This window comes from Ascochyta rabiei, chromosome 3 (assembly GCF_004011695.2).
Source record: "Ascochyta rabiei chromosome 3, complete sequence".
Classification (NCBI taxonomy): domain Eukaryota; kingdom Fungi; phylum Ascomycota; class Dothideomycetes; order Pleosporales; family Didymellaceae; genus Ascochyta; species Ascochyta rabiei.
Genome location: NC_082407.1, coordinates 1,939,178 through 1,957,269, shown reverse-complemented (window position 1 = coordinate 1,957,269; position 18,092 = coordinate 1,939,178). Strand labels below are relative to the sequence as shown.

At 54.3% G+C, this 18,092-nt stretch overlaps 7 protein-coding genes across 7 annotated transcripts; 2 read left to right on the top strand and 5 right to left on the bottom strand.

The window, feature by feature from the left end:
* Positions 1–848: 848 nt before the first annotated feature.
* Positions 849–2,259, top strand: EKO05_0002238 (uncharacterized protein; the record flags this gene model as incomplete). The annotated part of the gene is made up of 2 exons (XM_038944198.1): positions 849–977; positions 1,036–2,259. The coding sequence occupies 2 exons, from the start codon at positions 849–851 to the stop codon at positions 2,257–2,259; spliced, it is 1,353 nt and encodes a 450-aa protein (XP_038792910.1).
* A 541-nt stretch (positions 2,260–2,800) lies between these two features.
* On the bottom strand, positions 2,801–4,597 carry EKO05_0002237 (uncharacterized protein; the record flags this gene model as incomplete). Its single annotated transcript, XM_038944082.1, has 3 exons — positions 2,801–3,382; positions 3,484–4,239; positions 4,289–4,597. 3 exons carry the CDS (start codon positions 4,595–4,597, stop codon positions 2,801–2,803), a joined length of 1,647 nt encoding a protein of 548 aa, XP_038792909.1.
* An 817-nt stretch (positions 4,598–5,414) lies between these two features.
* EKO05_0002236 (uncharacterized protein) lies at positions 5,415–7,115 on the bottom strand (the record flags this gene model as incomplete). Its single annotated transcript, XM_038944208.1, has 2 exons — positions 5,415–6,807; positions 6,901–7,115. The coding sequence occupies 2 exons, from the start codon at positions 7,113–7,115 to the stop codon at positions 5,415–5,417; spliced, it is 1,608 nt and encodes a 535-aa protein (XP_038792908.1).
* A 978-nt stretch (positions 7,116–8,093) lies between these two features.
* Positions 8,094–10,550, bottom strand: EKO05_0002235 (uncharacterized protein; the record flags this gene model as incomplete). The annotated part of the gene is made up of 4 exons (XM_059635868.1): positions 8,094–9,372; positions 9,430–9,665; positions 9,729–10,018; positions 10,076–10,550. 4 exons carry the CDS (start codon positions 10,548–10,550, stop codon positions 8,094–8,096), a joined length of 2,280 nt encoding a protein of 759 aa, XP_059491851.1.
* Positions 10,551–12,080: 1,530 nt separating this feature from the next.
* Positions 12,081–13,376, bottom strand: EKO05_0002234 (uncharacterized protein; the record flags this gene model as incomplete). Its single annotated transcript, XM_038947462.1, has 1 exon — positions 12,081–13,376. One exon carries the CDS (start codon positions 13,374–13,376, stop codon positions 12,081–12,083), a length of 1,296 nt encoding a protein of 431 aa, XP_038792906.1.
* A 319-nt stretch (positions 13,377–13,695) lies between these two features.
* Positions 13,696–14,858, bottom strand: EKO05_0002233 (Arp complex subunit; the record flags this gene model as incomplete). Its single annotated transcript, XM_038944025.1, has 5 exons — positions 13,696–13,775; positions 13,829–13,978; positions 14,026–14,448; positions 14,497–14,738; positions 14,797–14,858. The coding sequence occupies 5 exons, from the start codon at positions 14,856–14,858 to the stop codon at positions 13,696–13,698; spliced, it is 957 nt and encodes a 318-aa protein (XP_038792905.1).
* Positions 14,859–15,168: 310 nt separating this feature from the next.
* Positions 15,169–18,092, top strand: EKO05_0002232 (beta transducin; the record flags this gene model as incomplete). Its single annotated transcript, XM_038944054.1, has 2 exons — positions 15,169–15,185; positions 15,236–18,092. The coding sequence occupies 2 exons, from the start codon at positions 15,169–15,171 to the stop codon at positions 18,090–18,092; spliced, it is 2,874 nt and encodes a 957-aa protein (XP_038792904.1).

Genomic DNA, 18,092 nt, shown 5'->3' with positions numbered 1-18,092 from the left:
GGTACGTAGCTGGCATGTTGCACCGCACATAACGGTGGTCGACGAGGCTCAGCAGCTATCGGCAGTTCGAAATGCTCGCCCCAAGTGCCCCAAGTGACATACCAACAAAGCAATTTCGGGCAAAGCACTGGAAACCTGCTTAGCCTTTCGCTTCCTACGATGATCAACACCAAGTGTACCAAAGCGTCTGACGTCCGACTCCTTCAGTTGCCTTTGTGAGCTTTCTCGGAGACACATCTCCGACGGTAAACGTGATGCGCCTGAGTCCGCCACTGTACATCCTACCGTGTGATGCTCTCAAGATAATACCGATATGCATCTTACATGCAGTGGTCAGCGAGCGGCGCTGTGCCCACGGTCCTGTAAGGACCACGAGCATCACTCGCTGTCCATTCATTGCTGACCGGCCATTGATCTTGGCCAGATCCAATGGAATTCTCCTCAGTTGGGGCAAGACCGAAATGCGACTGCGACTCTGAACTGCCGTCGTTCGATCCTTCGCTCAGGGAGCATGCTGAAAGTGAACAAAGCGCTCCTCTGACGGTATGGTCCATCGACGACCACGGTACACCGGGTATTACTCCGCACTTCTACCATGGTCGAGCGGTTCACGAGAAGACTGCGTGGGGCCACGGTGTGCCAGTGCCAGAAACACGTTCAGAAGACAACTTGCTTATCGGCCCGTTGGACGCCGTCGATCTCTTGCGCCTGCCCGATAGAGAGATCTGCTTCCGGGCAGGGATCCCTCGCCTAGATTATCATCACGTGCTGATTATGCACCAAAGCTTTGTGGGGAAGCCTGCCGCAGACGCGAGATACAACACGATAGTTTGAGGTCACGAGGTAAGATGGTTACCACTGCGTCTGCTGCGCCTGTAGCACCTGTGGTTGATACTTCATATGCAGATAGCGGACACAATGCGTCAAGCGAGCCTTTCCCGCCGTTCTTACGACTGCCACGCGAGCTCCGTGATCAGGTGCGTCTCCAGGCTCCTATCACTATCTCATCTTATGACGACTTTCTAACACGACCAGATATACAATCATGCCCTTGGCATTCCCGACAAGCGCAGCGATCGCGCTCTTCGCATCGAACGCCGAAACCTGAAGCACTTCAAACCAAGCGCCGCAGCACTTCTCCTCGTCCTGCACCATGAGTGCTTCCTCCTGAACCAGCAGGTCGCCCGCGAAGCCCTCGAGGTGCTTTTCAAACACCATGTTGTGTTCCTCAGCTGCGGCCCCTTCGTTTTGAAGTCTCTTCTCGAAGCTGTCGAACAGCAAGATGGACCCGGCAGACAGTGGCTCAAATGGCTAAAGTCCATCGAGCTGGACTGGGTCACCTTCCCAGATCTGCGCATGTACCCGCCCGACCGCACGCATGGAAAGGATGAGTGGTGGTTCGAGCAAGAGGCAGAGGACGATGGCATGGAAATCGACGTCGACTACATTCGTGGCGCTGCTTACAACGGCCACTACGATGAGCACGACCACACGGGCGGCTACTACGACGACAACTTCTACGACCCATCCGATGCCTCGCTTTACCCAGCATACCACCACCAGCCTCCTGTTATCAACCCCAATGCACCTGCTAACGACATCTTCGGCTTTGCCGACCACAACCCCTTCATCGACGCTGAAGAAACATACCACCCCTCAAGTTGGTCCAACACGATCAATGACCTGAGCACAAAACTCGATCTCCTCGTCACTATGGAAGTCACACCCTTGTTCAGCTACCTCTCATCCCCAACTTTCCCGTCCCTGACCTCCATAACACTACCGCTATACTTCATAAGCCGGGAGTCGTACTTGCACCGCCAGCACAGTCGGCCAGGCTACACGCTCCCGTTGAAAGTGCGGTACTGGGTGCACGTAGCTGCGCACGCGCTGTCAACACTACACTCGTCTACCAGCCTGCGCGAGGTGCGCATCAAGTACATGCCGTGGGACATCTGGGCCAGCATGGACAGCTACGACGATCTGCACCGCATCGTCGCGCGCGGCGTGTGGTTTGACGATCCCGTCGTCGACGGCGATGGAGGCGAGCGCGAGTACGAGGGCAAGGCGTTCCGCTGCATGTGGGACCAGCTGGAAGACAACACGATGCGCGAGGGCGAGCCGTCGGGTCTGCGGAGGTCGGATCTGCAGACCAGGATCACGTTCGTCAAGTGGGATGGGGAGATGGATAGCTATAGAGTCGGAGATGAGCTGGAAGTTGTTTTCACAAGAACGAGAAGAAGTGTACAGGAAGAGTAACTGATAAGTGGATACTGGCCTTTTCGTTTGCCGTCGAGAATATCCAGGATACGCATTTCTTTGGAGCTCCATTGCTACAAAAGATAGAGCACTCGATCGGTATATACCCCAAGAACGATAGACTGCGAACAGACTCACTACCGCTCTTCTCTCCAACAGCACTGCTCCGCTATTGCGTATCTCACTGTGCAAGCTCGTAAATATAACGCAGCTTATGCGAACCTAAGACGACCTTGCCGTCAATCTTGTCAAGCCGGATCGCGTGAGACGCCTGAATGTCAAGAAAACGTCATGAATTGCGACTCTGGCACCATGATTTATGCCTATGATGCGCCAGCCGGACCATGCGACTGTGCCAACCCACCACGCCAAACACACAAAACACGTCCAAACCACTCCAAAAATACAAAAGCAAACACAGTCTGAGAAGGGCATAACCAAAAGCGTTGTACATGGACGTCAGAGAACCCCATAGCTGGACAACCTTCCCGGCTTCTTGTTGCAGGTTTCGTACGAGCAGTCGTCGAGACAATCAGAACACCTAAAAGTCCCAGAAGCTCTTGTCTGCGCCCTTCCTCCCGCCCATGCCATCACCAGTCGACTTGATGCCCTTGTGGTTTCCGATGCTCCTATCATCAGCCCTGGGCTCTTCCGGCTCATCGTCAAACAGGGAAAACTGGGTACCAGCACGGTTGCCCATGCCGTTACCAGCGATGTTGATCTTGTAACCATCTTGTTGCGGTGACTTGTCGTAGAAGCCGAAGTTAGACTTCGAAGCCTGGTGTCCAGCTTTGCCGGGCTTTGCGTTCTCACTGGACTTGCTGAACCCGGCGTTTTCGTCTGTGTCCCACTGTGACCCGGATATCTGAGAGCGATTGTTGTTTTTGACGCCCTTGGTGACATCGTTTAGTGCGCGGCCGTTGCCACGAGCGATGCCTTCGTCGTCGTCATTGCCGGTGACGTGGTCTTGGTACAGTCCCTGGCCCTTGTTCGATACACCGCCCTTTGTGGGGGGTTGAGCTTTGCGTGCAGCTGGTGTGCCATCGTCCTCGAATTCAAACTGGTGACCGGTGCCAGGACGTGCCTTGTGCACGCGCTCGACACGAACAGGGGATGGTTCGACCTGCCAAAGATTAGCACAGCTCGAGTACAATCCACAGAGCTAAAGCTGGTGCAGGCACTGAGGCAGTTTCCTGAACGCTGCATGTTCTCGGATGGGCTCACCTCGTCATCTTCCCAGCTGAAGTTCCTCACAGCCTGCGGCTGCGTCTTAGGGGTTGTCTTCTCAGGCGTAACAAAGTCCTCGAAGTCCCAGTTCGCCTGACTCTTGCTCTTGTCGCGGGGTCCTTGCGTTCTCGCGGTTTCGCGTCCACGGGGCGTCTCTTCGTCTTCGCCGTCGCCAAACTCGAAGTGGTTGTACTTCTTTGGGTCCGTCTTGGTGACCTTAAGCGGCGTGGTTGCGGCAATCCTGTCCTCCTCTGTCTCATCGAACAGGCGGTTTGTCTGCAACTTCTTGTTGGCGCCACCTTTAACTGGGAACCTCTGGTTCTGCGGGGACGGCGAACCTGCATTCTCGCTAACAAACAGCTCAGAATACTCGCGCGGCGGAGGCTTTGCAGACATTGCGCGTGGTGCTGTCTGGTGTCCACTGGGCAGCTCCTCCTCGTCGACCTCGCGAGGCTTGAACAGGGAGAGGGAAGCGTGGGGATCGTTCGTGGCATTTGCCGTGGAGCCCCTAGAGCGAATCGAAACCTCGTCTGCGCCTCGTGAAGCGGTCGAAGGGCGCGAAGACGGCGCTGACTCGGGTTGTACGAGCTGAGCAGAGCGCTGGATCAGCTTCGCCTGTTCTGGGCCTTCGCGGATAGGCCAGTTGCGAGAGCGAGCGCCGATTACGTCGATTTGCTTGAGCAGCGAGCCCTGGTCCCAGTACTGGCGGACCTGCACGATCTTGTCTGCGCTGTCGAAGTGCACAATGTGAACCTGCGCTAGTGTCATTATGCGCCCGAGGGCTACGCGGGAGTATAGCTACCATGGGAAAAACGACCGTGTGGTCTGCTACAAAATTGTCGTCCAGTCCGGGCAGGTACGCGCCGCCGCCATTCAGGAACTCGATTGTCGTCTCTACATCCAGACTGAGGGCGTGTCTGCCCTCTACCACGCTCAGAATCTTCTGCTTCGTCTTCTTCAGCAGCTTCTCCTGGACTTGCAGGTGCTTGATGACCGCTGCCGCATCGTGGATGCTGGTGAGGGTCGTGATGTAGTGCAGTGCAGCCTTTTCCGCAAGAGCGCTCAGCGAAGGACGCTCCAAGAAGGTCTGATAGGTGTCGATGAGCGTCATGGCGCAGACTGTCGCGAAGGCTGTTGCCTGCTAAATGTTGTGTAGGGTTGCGGGCCTAATAGATACGGGTTGTTTGTTGGTGGGGTGGGGTGGGGTGGTTGTGGTACAGACACAACAAACAAACACTTTTGCTGCAAGGCGTGTTGTGGTCGAAGGAAGGTGAAAAGGGACACGACTTGCGTTTGCCTTTCCAAGCGCCCTCCCAAACAGGAGGACCGCGGCCACTCCTCTGCTCATTTCGAACGCTGTCATGCAGGGGCATCCCGCCGCTATGTATATGCAGTATGACAGGCGCCCGTGAATGTTTTGCTCTAGCCTCTTGTGTTCTAGCGAGACCTGGAAACCGCGGAGAGGATCAACACGCCGAACGAGCGGAGTGCAGCAGAAGGATCATGGTGAATCCAGAGTGTTTGTGCCTGCTTTCTGTTCATGTCGACCTGTCCAGCAGAACGTATCATGGCTGCTGCATGTCCACGTTCCGCACGTGTACCAAATGCCGGGCATCCAGTTGGCGTGTTTCAGGGTTCGGCTACTCCAATCCCATTCACATGCATCACGAAGCTGATGACGAGACCAGGGTGCTGGAGGTCGCAAGATGAGTTCCGACTCACAGCTTGTCACTGTCACAGCCACAAGCTCATCCAGAGGAAGGTTGAGCTTGAGAAGTCCGCCACGTTCGAATGCAAGTACGAAGAGTAGACGACAACAATGAGATGGCATTGGAAATGCGGTGATATGTACACACGTAAAAATCGCTAGCTACAACAAACAAAAGGAAATGACTCTGCTATACAAAAACATGACAAGAAAACGGTGATCAATCTTCACCAATGACAAACTTCTCCTCGAAGTCGTCCGCATCAAAGTCAAAAACGCTCTCCCATTTGAGTACCTCGCCCTTGAAATCCAATCCCACACTCGGCCTCTCCTTTACGAACCACGCCAACCCTGCACCTGCTGCCCCAATGATGGCTAGGCATGTCCAAAGCGCAAAGTTGGTGACGGGTACACTGACGTCGCTGCTAACATAGTAGCTCGCACCACTCACGGCGACAGCGAAAGCTTTGAAGAGCGATGCGACTTGCACCATACCAACAACTGTGCCTGCTGAGAATGCGTCCGGTGTGGTGTTCAGAACCAGGAGAGTAACGAGTACGAATGCGCCGCTTGCGAGTATGTGTTTTGTTAAGATGGCAAAAATGGACAGGAGGGATGCGAGGCCGGAGCAAGCTACAAGGAGAGCTAGGAGTGGCGTGATGATGTAGATGGCAGGGAATAGAAGCGAGACCGTACGGTACAAGTTGAGCAGACCATATTTTTCCATAGCGTAGGGGATGAGAGAGAGGATCGCCATGGCGGCGACGCCGCGCACCACCAGGACGACAATGCTGAGCCAATCGCAGGGAATGCCCATGCCACCGTGCTGTGTGCTGCTTTGGCCAAGGTGCGGGAGGAGGACGTCGAAGGTTGCGGCGTGCAGAGAGAGAAGACAGAAGGATGAGAGAAGGACCAGGAGTGAGGGCGCTTGCATGAACTGCGTGATAGTGATGGGCTCCGGGCGGGCGAAGTCGACAAGAGTGACGTTGGTGTCCTCCGAGCTGCGTGTAAGGAAGGCTGCTTTCTCGCAGTCCAGATCCATGGATTCGGTAGGCAACTCGTAGTGAAGGGACAAGGTCTCCTTGAGCATGAGTGAAGCAGCCATCGCGATCGCGAAGAGCACAATTGCGCAAGCCAGCTCTGACCCCAGTGTAGGGAACTTCTCCCACACCATCCCGTAGGCTTGGAGACTCTCCGAGACCATGCCCTGCACCAGCGGCCCGACAGAGCCACACAGCGAGACCAAGGGCAACCTCGCAACGTTCCTCGCCCTCTCCTCTGCTGACGCACTCAAATCCCCCATCATAGTCAGGGTGGTACACACGACCGCCGAACTGACCATACCGGCGAAGAAGCGAAACACAGCGCAACTAGCAAGGTTCGTCGCAAAACCCATGACCAAGCAGCAGACTACCATGCTCCACAGTCCAATCAGCGTGACGCGCCGCCGGCCCATGCGATCCGCCAGGTATCCCCAGAAGAGGCCGGTGGTGCCGCCGAAGGCATACGCGCAGTCGAGGATGCTGCGAAGATAGGCCGTGGAGATGTTACCGCAGTAATCAGAGGACGAGAGGAGCATCTGGAGCTGGGGTTGGAGGCTCGAGGCCATGATGCTGTGCGTCGTGCATTAGCGCGGTGCTTCTCGACTCAGGGTCCACATGGGGTGCGTATGGGCGATGAGCGGTTCATGAAAGAAGTGGACTTACGCTTCTGCGAAGAAGACGAGGTAGACAAGCAGCAGTTGCCTTCTTCGCGAGTGCGCACTGGGATTTGGTGCGTCTGTGCAGTGCTTTTCCATCTCTTCCTCTCCGTCGCTCTCGCTCTCGTACGAATCCATGTCTTCCTCGAACGGCACAACATCGTACTTGGCCAACTCTTTGACCGGAATCAGTGACCGTGTCCTTCTGTGAAAGCCCAACATGTTTGCAATCCAAGAACGCAATGCAGTAGAAAACGACTGGTAGAACGGAAACGGCGCGATTCGCTATCGCTGCGAGGAAAGGACAGGAAGGAGAACGACCAGCGTTTCCCAAGTAAAGACAGACGATATGGATGGGTAGAGATTGGACAGCCGCGCAGGCCTAAAGATGATGAAGAGAATGACAAGAACCCGTCTTCACGACGACGACGATAAAAGCCTCCGCCTGTCAAGGGTAGAAGGCAGCATGACTGAAGAAGAGGGGGCGCCTTGGTTCGCGAGCCGCTCGAGTGTTTCACGTCCGTGCCACTTGCATCCGGTGTCCGTTCTGACCCACTCTGCTGCTCAGCTTGAGGCGCTAAGTCCGACACGTCTGTGCCCATCGTTATCGAAAAGGAATAGTCCGTGATGTCATGCTGCTAGGGGTTAGCCTGCTGAGGGTGGTGCTGCTTCCAGGACCCTTGCACCCGATGCTTGGTTGCTGGTGTCGTCTCAGCGTCTCGTGTAGAAACTGTAGTTGTTGTGACGCGGCGGAGTCATCAATGCGGATTGTGTCACAGCTGAAGAGTCATTACTACAGCCAAGCATGTTTGGGATCGCGTTTGCCTCCACCATTTGTTTGTGTTTGTGTTATATTCTACACTATCTGATGATCTCGACCGCACCTTGCTTCCGCACGCCAAAGGAAAGAAGGGGGGAGATCCAATCGATTATGATGCTGGGGGAGACGAGAGATCCAAAAAGCCATTTGTTTTATGGGTTTTCTGTTCTGAAGGTGTACCATGCCACCGTGAAGCAGAGAGGAAGATGTTGTATTCCATACCATTCATGCCGTATCTGTAATCCGCCTCTTATATGGCCAGCTGTGCTCGCTATGCGCCGTACAATCGAAAATTAACGTTCGTCGCCGTCTGAAAACAAAGCAGTAGAAAATCTTTATTCAAATTCACATTCATCATCGTATACAAAGCAGGCCAACATCTACTGCTGGTTGCTGGTGTTGAGCCCCAGCATCTCGTCTAATGTAGTTTCCAAGGCACTGGCGTTGTAGTAGGTGTTGTCGTACTGCTGGGCTCCATTGTCAAACTGTCCTCCGAGCTGGTCAAAGTCGGGGAAGAAGTTGGCAGTATTGCTCATCGACACATTGCTAGCTGGCGCTGAGTCGAAGAGCGTAAAGTCTTCAGTTGGGCGGCTAAAGGCTTGCAGGTCCATGGCATCCATGGCATCACCAAAGCCCTCGTCGATATGCATATGAGGAGAGAAGAGAGTAAGGTCTGGCTGGGCCATTGGCGACAGCTGAGGGAGACCAAGATGCTGGTTCGAGGCCATTGTGAACGGAAGAGGGTCAAAGTTGAAGTCTGTGCTTAAGGCAGGCGTATGCTGCTGGAAGCCCATGTTGAAGTTCGATCCCATGCCGCAGTTCGGGAACAGCGCATCAGTGTGGTCGATGGTAATATCCACGGGAGTTACTGCAGCCTCAACAAAATTCGTGGGCTCGACTGGCGAGTTTCCAGAAGAGTATGTGAGACGTGTTCCGTCAGTAGTGATTGAGTCGCGACGGAAGTCTTCCTGGAAGTTCTGGTGGCTCATGGCTGGGGTCCCAAAGCCGTAGAAGTCGAACTCGTTAACCAAAGGCATAGAAGGTGATTGCATGAATGGTGTGATGGGTGTGGTGAGAGCAGCAGACTGCGGGGTACCGAGGAAGGGGGTGAGAGGTGTGGCGGGGCTGTTGCTGACCGCCTGGCTCTTCTTACGGCCGTTGCTCTTGGAGCGAACATATTCCCAGCCATGAGCCTTTTCCATGTGTTGTTTGCAATTCGACTCACGCTTTGAAGCGTATGTGCACGGCGGGTAAAGGCACTTGTACTGCGCCGGCAGAGCCGAGTGCTTGTCGTTGACGTGCCTGTCGCGCTCCTTCTCAGTGGGCCAGCCAAGCTCGAAATACTTGCACTTCTCTTCGGAGCACTTCCATGGGCGAGAGTGAGTTTTCTCATGCTTGGTCAAGTCGCAGGGGCGTTTGAATTCCTTCTTGCAGTCACGGCACATGTGCAAAACATCTCCGGGCTTGTCAGACTTCCTGCGGCGAGCCATAGAGCGCATGACGTCGTCGTCATCAATGTCCTCCTCGGACAGAGCACGCTTCCTGTAGGCGTTTTCTGAGCCGGTAACAAGAGGAATAACCTTGCCATTCTTCTCGCGAACAAGCTCAACGGGGCGGCCATTGTGACTAAGACCACCGCGTAAGGTGATTTTTTCATCGCTGTCGTTTGGTTGATTAGCCGAGCGAGTAAAGAGAAATTCCGCGGCGCGGTCATACCGGGAGTAGTCCATCTCGTCGAGTTGCTCTCCTTCGGCTTCTTTTTGTCGGGTGGCGGCCATGATTGCAGCGTATCGTCGGATCTGTTCGATCAAGTCGAGAAAGTAGTTGTTAGTGTACGGGCGGTCGGATGGTAGTCGCTGGTCGCGTTCCGAGAGGTATTCGACAGTAGTGTGAAGCAGTTGAATTGATCGTTCGCAGAATCGAAGGTAAGATGCCGGTGTTGCCGAAAACTCCTTAAAGCCGCGAAGAATGCAATAAGCTTTTGCACTCTCTGAAAGATAACGGATACCACTTACCGGTGCCAGGAAGACGAGGGTCTTTTCGAGATCTCGGAGGTTGCAAATGTTCTTCTCACCTATGCGTCGAGGGACGTCTTGAATCAGAGGGTGGAAATCCTTTAAAGACTCCTCGGCAAGAATGGGCTTGATGATCGAGTCGTGGATCTGTTTGCACGCGTACTCGCCAAGAGTGTGCTTTTCCTCCGATGCATCCAACGCCGAGAACGAGCGAGTGACGGCCGAGTGTGTCGAGGTGACAGAGGAGTTGATGGATTCACGAACGCTGGAGTGTGCGGTGCGGGCGTCGTCTTTAAGTATGTTAGATGGCGGGGCCTCCAAGGCGGGTAGTTGCATTGATTTCTTACTGTACTTCGAGCCAATGCTGGAACCCAGACCGCTGTCTGAAGCGTGCTCGTGGGGGTTGCGTTCAACTGCAGTTGGCTTAGGGTCAATATCCATAGGCATACTATCCAGTGTAGTGCTGTCAAGCATGAAGCTTGGTACAGGAAGCACCTCAGGATCGTTGAGAATGCTAGCACCAGACGCCGATGCGGCCTTGTGACCTGCGAGCTTCTGGTCGAAGTCTTTGAGCAGATTGACGACACGGCTGACACCGGGGTGCTGGTCCTGAAGGAGTGCTTCGAGGCTCTCAGTGCTAGTTGGGGACCTCCTGGGCATGAACGGCAAGTTCTCTAAGCCACAGATGTCGGTTGACAGCGACTTTGGTGACGAGAAAGTGCCGGCCTTGCGAAGTGACATGCCATGGGTGCTGAGAGGAGAGACGTTGCCCTTAATAGGGCGGCGGCGGGGGTGGCTGTTCTGGGGTTGAGGTGCAGACATGTTGTATGACTAGATCCAGACGCGCTAGGATGGGAAGGAGGCCTCAGGCTATGAGTCACGGCGACTGGACAGTTCACAGAGCCCGAGGGATCCTATGGACCTATGGCCGGAACCGATGATGGTGGTGCAAGTCCTGGATCACGTTCTCATTGACTGGTTCGGAAACAGCGATTTGGCGGCCGCGGATCGTTAGGACTAATTGGCTGAAGAATAGTAATGATTCCAGCGGAGGAAGGGCGCGCAGAGTCCTTTCGTTGTTGCAAAGGTGGGGAACTGGCTGGTATATGAAAGGCGGCGCAGTCGGGGTGAGACGGACGGCGTGCGTGGCAAAGTATGCAAGAAGGGCGGACACGCAACAGAAAAGAGGGGCTGTAGGCCTCAGGACAGAAAACTGGACGGAGAGGAGGGATGGGTTGGGCAAGTCGAGGGTAAAAGAGAGGGAGATCGGTATGGGTTGGGAACACTCGAAGCTGACAGCCAAGATCGTGACCGGGTTCCGCTAGCGTGGTCGCGGTCGCTGCTGCCTGGAGGAAATTACGCTAACGCTTCAATAACTCGCGGCCAGCTCTGAGCGTATACGAATACGTTCCGCTCTGACGCAAGTTATTCACCACAATGGGCGCCATATGCTCCAATCTATTCGCCATCTGTTTCGCAGATGCGCGTTGTCGTCGCCGGCCGCAGAACTGCACACTTCAACGACAACCACCGCCAGTTCTCCACCAGGAGCCGTGCAAGCACAGCCAAAATGGGCTGCAAAGGGCGGTCGCCCATCTGCGCAGTCCCGCACTTTGCGGCCAGAGAACTGCACAGTGCAACGACAAGGCTTGACCGGTGACCCACAAGCAGCAGGAACGCCTCTTAGCGCTGCTCAGCAGTGGCCAGATCACGCCAGGGTTGAGAGTCGTGGTGGCTTGCCTGATGAGGCAGTGCTGCCAAAGCAAAAGGCTCCGTGCCGCCCCATCATGGACCTCGTCTCTGCCGTTTCATGAGCTGATGTTGATAAGAAGACGTGGCTCTGCTCGACTGTGCACTTGGTGTCGTGCCTTCGCCATTGTTTCATGAATGTACGCAGCCCTGCAGGTGAATGTGTTGGGGGTGCGCGTTCACACGTCTACTATCGTCTTGTTGTAGTTCACCGGTTTTGGGGCCAATACCGGGTGGACGGTCGGGGGTACGGGCAGAATTGCGAGTGATTTACAGGGCTGAAAGACGTGATTCTGCCGCTGCCATCTCGCCCGGCACCACATCGAATCGTCCGTCGCCGTCGGCGCTCGGCAGCATCAATGCTCCGAAGTCTGCTTCATACTTCATACTGGAATAGGAATTACACCTAACAATAGCACATGAAATATTGATCCGACCGATGTTCTGGAAACGTGTCTTCTTAACATCGAGGAGTAGCACGAGTTGATGCAATGCTGTGCGGCATCTACACAACGTCCTGTATGATGCATTTTTCTGCTCAAATGCAAATGGGTATCTCTTGCTATGTCAAACCTATATGCACCTACCTCACCGTGCACCTCCTCACCCGTCCTGACCAGATGACAGAAGTTTGGCGATCTTGTCTTCGAGCATCTTGATATCATCACTGACCACTTTGACGTTGCCCTGCATAGCCTTCTCGTGCATCTTGACATCTTCCTCGACGAGCTCCAGTTGCTTCTCCCAGTTCTTGATCTCCTCTTCTTGCTTTGACTGCCGCGACTCCAGCTCAGTCAATACCTCTTCAGCCTGCCACGCACTTGTGTGCACGAGGCGCAATGTGCGTAGTCGCTCAAGGACCAACGGTAGCATAGGCGAGAGCTTGTCGATGGAGGGTAATGTACCATAGAGAGCGTTGATTTTGGCTTCTTGGTCTGTAGTAGCGGCCACCTTGCTGTCATCCGAAGAATGCTCAGAACGCGATGCCTCCAACCGTGCTTCCTTGAGATCCTCCGCCTCTTCTATCAGCTTCTTGATCTGTTGTGATGCGCTGCCAAGGTTGTTGGTCGAGGCGTCGCCAATAGCACCAAGCGTTTGCTCTAGTCTCTGTAACGTCGCGAACACTGGGAACGTGGAGTCACCACTCATCTCCGGTATGGTGTTGCCGTTGAGACCCAAGCTGTTCTCCATCTGCGTTATCCTCTGATCGAAATCCGCTGCCTGGCTCAATACGTGCTCCAATTGGCTCTTTTGGATTTGCGTCCCAGGTAAAGGCGGCTGGTTTGCAAGCGCTGCTTTGATCTTCGAGCTTGGAGTGAAAGGTTCGTAATCGTTGAACTTTTGAATCGTCCGGTCCAGCAGCGGTTCTGCAGCTCGAAAATCTCCCCTCCGGCTTGCGTAGATTTCATCGACCTTTTCCGATATCAGGTCCATGACTTCTTTAGCATCTCGCTCTTCGATCTTTGTTTTGTCTCCAGATTTCTTTCTCTCTTCGTACTCGCTCTCCAGCTCTTGTAGCTCCCGCTTCACTCTTCTGAGTTTCCGCGAGAAGCTCTCCTCTTCCTCCTCGTCACTACCGTCTCCTAGTATCTCGCCTCGCCGCCGCTGCCGTGTGTACGTGCGGTACGCTTGCCGTTGCGCGATGTTGTCTGAGAAGTCGACGCCGTTGGCGTCCACTCGAGAGGGCTGGAACCGATTGCGTGCCTGGTCTGTCTGAAGTCGCTGATGACTCACTGCAGAACCCTCTGGATCGAAACCATTGTCATCTGATTCGGACACGACGGTCGATGCTTGTATTGTAGAGACGTCTTCAACGAGATCGGGGGTTTCATAAACGTCTGGTGCTGTGTCTATCCCCGGAAGGCTGTCATACTTGGGTCGCGATGGGTCCGAGGCCATGATGGCGTCGGGTTTGTGAGATGTGCTGGTTTAAGCAAAGGTTCATTTGTGGGGTGTAAACTTTGGGGAACGCATCGCAATTGGAGGTCGCGAATTAGGTAAGTCCGTGCACTGTCCTCAGGAACCACAGAGCATCGACATAATTGTTTCTAATACCACTACCGCTTGAGTTGCACCTCCTAGCGCGATTTCTTCCGTAGGTGTCACACGCTTCATCCTGTAGCCATTCAATGCATAGCACGTGTGCTAGGTAAGGCTCCAAGGCGTTTTGGTAATATTGTGTCTTCTTAAGTGGTTGCTATACTCCAGCAAGCATGATTTATGCTTGCACCCTGAATGTTCGTCCACTAGCTGTCTTACGTTCCTTCTCCTCCGACTCAGGCCTCGCTCTTCGCAGGACTGCAGAAAGATTAGCACTTGGAATCTGAGGCGCATTGCTACAGTCCACGTACCTTGAAGGAAGTCGGCAGTCCTCTTGCGCATCCTTGAGTGAATAAACGCCTTGGAGGCCTTAATGTGGTAATGGAAGTAATCGCGGAAGGTTTGGATATGAGATATGACCTCTGCTCGTCGCGCAGCCGCCAGATGGCGAGGGAACAGGACTGGAGTTGTTAGCTTCGACCATGTTTTCCGAGAATCTGGAACATACCAAATGTGATGTAGCCAATATCGGCGGAGCCAGAGGTGTCCACTCCGGGGATGCCTTGCAACTCAAGAGGTGGGTCGTTTCGGAAGAGAACTTGGGGTGCGTTCTGAATGGCTCTCCGCCTGGCGTCTACGAACTCCTGGAGGAACACCTTTCCAAAGATCCTGTCTGTCTCTTCTCTGAACACCGTGGAGAAAATTACTGTGACACGGTCGAAGCTGGCCTTGATATATATGGCTTCCTCCTCGCGGTAGTGGATCGCGCGCACTTCGCCGCCCTCCTTCACACCTTGAGGAGCTGACTCTGATGTGTACTTGGAGGCTTCTTCTTGAAGTTGCGCGAACTCGTCGAAGGCTTGCTCGAAAGGTGCAGCCATGGCGTTGCGCTTAAGGAGCGAGATGCGCCTAACGAGATCATCCCTACCGTCTGCAGACTGTCAGCACCGCACTTACAGCCCCGGACTATTGAACGTACCTTTGTCTTCAGGTAGGTTTTCCAAGTCAACCAACACCGAAAAGTCGTATCCTGACTCGGGCGACACAATGTACGGGCCGTACTCGCGCTCGAGGACTGCCTGGGCGCCGTACTGCACGAGCTCGGAGAAGCACTTGATCTGTAGCGAGACTAGGATCTTGGTCTTGCTCTCTGGCGTCGAGATGTGGAATGTGACGCCATCGAAGTCGGAGACAACCTGGTCAATGTTTGCTGGAGCTCCTCTGTATATGCTGTCAGTCTGGCGGCGTACTGGGCGGGAAGCAGTGGGGTAGGGCGCACCCGGAGAAGCGATCCTTGAGCAGGGACTCAATGAGCACGTTCTGGTAATCGAGGAGAAGCATTGTGGCTGTCCGTGTGCTGTGAAGGGGCGCAGCAGGGTATGGCGGGGAGCTCTTGTAGGCTGATGCGGAGGCCGGAGGTAGTGTCGTCGTTGGTAAGTGGGTCCTTGTGGCTGGCGCCTGTGGCGTAGGGCGGGTCGCAACTTCCAAAAAGTTTCAAGAGCTGCCGCCGAGAAAAGTTCACCAACTTCCAGGCTGCTGAACAACAACGGCAGGAGTGGCCAGAAGGAGTAATTAATTGAGGAGATCACTGCACACTTCCCAACTATACCCATACGTACTCGATTGCCTGAACGAATATTAGAGGCGCACTATGGTCAGGTCATACAGGTATGGTTGCAGGCGCAAAGTCACTAGAACGTCTGCTAAATCTAGAATAGCAAGTATGAGCAGAGCGACGCTTTTGGAGTTGTCGCAACTGCCACCTCCAACCTTGTCTGGGCCCCCGAAGTCACGCAACCCGGAACCAAATCCTCCGGAGCAGGACGCGCATACGCCGCCGCAAACGAGGAAGTTCTCTGCTGGGATGTCAAGAAGGGCGAGCTCCTAAGTAGATGGCGTGACGCCAGCTGTACCGAGGAAGTTACAGTCATCTGCAGGAGTGAGATCGACCCAGATGTATTCGCCGTAGGATACGCAGACGGAAGCATACGGATTTGGGATGGGAGAACGTCGACCGCCATCATCAGCTTCAACGGACACAAGTCGGCCGTCACTACGCTAGCCTTTGATCAAAGTGGAGTGCGACTTGCAAGTGGCGCAAAAGATACAGACATTGTGGTATGGGATCTCGTTTCTGAAACCGGCCTTTTCAAGCTTCGAGGCCACAAAGGGCAGATCACTGGCCTGCAATTCATCCATCCGAGTGCAGCCGCACAGGAAGACGAGGAAGATGCGGAGATGGACACAGATCAGGCTTTCCTTTTGTCGACGAGCAAGGATGCTCTGATCAAGATCTGGGACATCAGCACACAGCACTGTATCGAGACACACATTGCGCAAACAAATGGGGAATGCTGGGCTCTGGGCGTATCGCCAGATGGTAGTGGCTGCATCACAGCAGGGAACGATGGTGAGCTCAAGGTATGGGCTATAGACCTATCTGGTTTACGACAAGCCGGATCGGCTGTTGGCGAATCTACCGAACAACGCTATCTTACCGCAAGAGGCACCCTATATCGATCTGGGAAGGACCGAACACAGGGCATCTCGTTCCACCCGAAGTCAAATTATGTTGCAGTACATGGCGCAGAAAAGGCTGTTGAGATCTGGCGGATACGAACAGAGGAGGAGGTGCGAAAAAGCTTAATTAGGAAGAGGAAGAGAAGACGCGAGAAGGGCAAGACTGAACCAAGCGGAGAGACACAAGAGGAAGCGGCAGAAGACAAGATTGATGTCGCAGACGCCGAGATTGGTGATGTGATTACCTCATACGTCACCATACGGACGCCAGGAAAAGTTCGGTCTGTCGCGTGGATGAAGACTAGGGCGTCAAAGAAGATGCAACTCCTGATCGGTACAAACAACAACCTCATCGATGTATATGACATTCCAACAAAGAGCAAATCGAAGACTGACGAGGTACCGGACTACACCCGTACACTATCTGTCGAGCTTGCAGGCCACAGGAACGACGTGCGAGCGTTGGCGCTCAGCTCTGACGATCGCATGTTGGCATCGGCCTCAAGCGGTGGACTCAAGATTTGGAACATCAAGACACAGAACTGCCTGCGTACACTAGAGTGTGGCTACGCACTTTGCTGTGCGTTCTTGCCCGGTGACAAGATCGTAGTTGTGGGCACGAAAGAAGGCCACCTTGAGCTGTACGACATCGCAGCCTCGTCTCCACTCGACAAGATAGAGGCGCACGAAGGCGCTGTCTGGACCCTGCAGGTCCACCCTGATGGCAAGTCGCTCATCTCTGGTAGCGCAGACAAATCGGTCAAATTCTGGAACTTCGAAATCGTTCAGGAAGAGATCCCTGGCACGAAGCGCACCATGCCTCGTCTCAAGCTTGCCCAGTCGCGCATTCTGAAACTCAACGACGATGTTTTGAGCCTTCAATTCTCGCCTGACTCCAGGCTACTGGCTGTGGCGACTCTCGACAACACTGTCAAGGTCTTCTTCGTCGATTCACTCAAGCTTTTCCTGAACTTGTACGGCCACAAGCTACCAGTACTCAACATGTCGATATCAAGTGACAGTAAGCTGATCGCAACATGTTCGGCTGATAAGAACGTCCGTATCTGGGGTCTGGATTTTGGTGACTGCCACAAGGCCCTCTTCGGTCACGAGGACAGCATCATGCAAATTTCCTTCATCCCACACCCTGTTGATGGCGACGAGAAGCACATCTTCTTTAGCGCCAGTAAAGACAGAACAATCAAGAGCTGGGATGGCGACAAGTTCCAGCAGATCCAGAAGTTCCGCGGCCACCATGGCGAGGTCTGGGCTATGACACTGGCTCGTACCGGCGACTTCATCGTCACCGCCTCTCACGACAAGAGTATCCGCATTTGGACCAAATCCGACGAACCAATCTTCCTCGAAGAAGAGCGTGAGCGTGAACTCGAAGAGCTCTACGAGAACACTCTCGCCCACTCCCTCGAAGACGAAGAGCCCCTCACCGGCGAACGCGCCGAAGCGGTAGATGCGTCCAAACAGACAATTAGCTCCCTCACAGCCGGCGAGCGCATCCAAGAAGCCCTGGACCTCGGCCTTGCGGACTTGGAAGTTGTCCAGCAGTGGGAAGTGCAGAGACGAGCGAACCCCAAGATCGCACCACCGCAGCGTAACCCTCTGTTCATGGCGCTGGGCAACATCTCAGCAGAGCGTCACGTCCTCAACACCATGGCCAAGATCCCTGCCGCACAGCTCCACGACGCGCTTCTTGTGCTACCGTTTTCCTCGCTTCCTGCCCTCTTCACTTTCCTGAGCATCTGGGTTCAAAAACAGTGGAATGTCACTCTCACTTGCCGTGTTTTGTTCTTCATGCTTAAGACGCACCAGAAGCAGGTCGTGGCGTCTCGGGAGCTGAAGGCGGTACTTGAGGATATGAGGAGTGATCTGAGGCGGAGCTTAAGTGGGAACAAGGACCTGATTGGATTCAACGTTGCGGCGCTTAGGTTCGTAGGGGAAAGGGTTGACGAAGCTAGGGTGGTGAGATTGGAGGACGTGGAGAGGGTTGAGGAGGAAGGAAAGCAGAGGAAGAAGAGAGGGTTTGTAGATGTCGCGTAA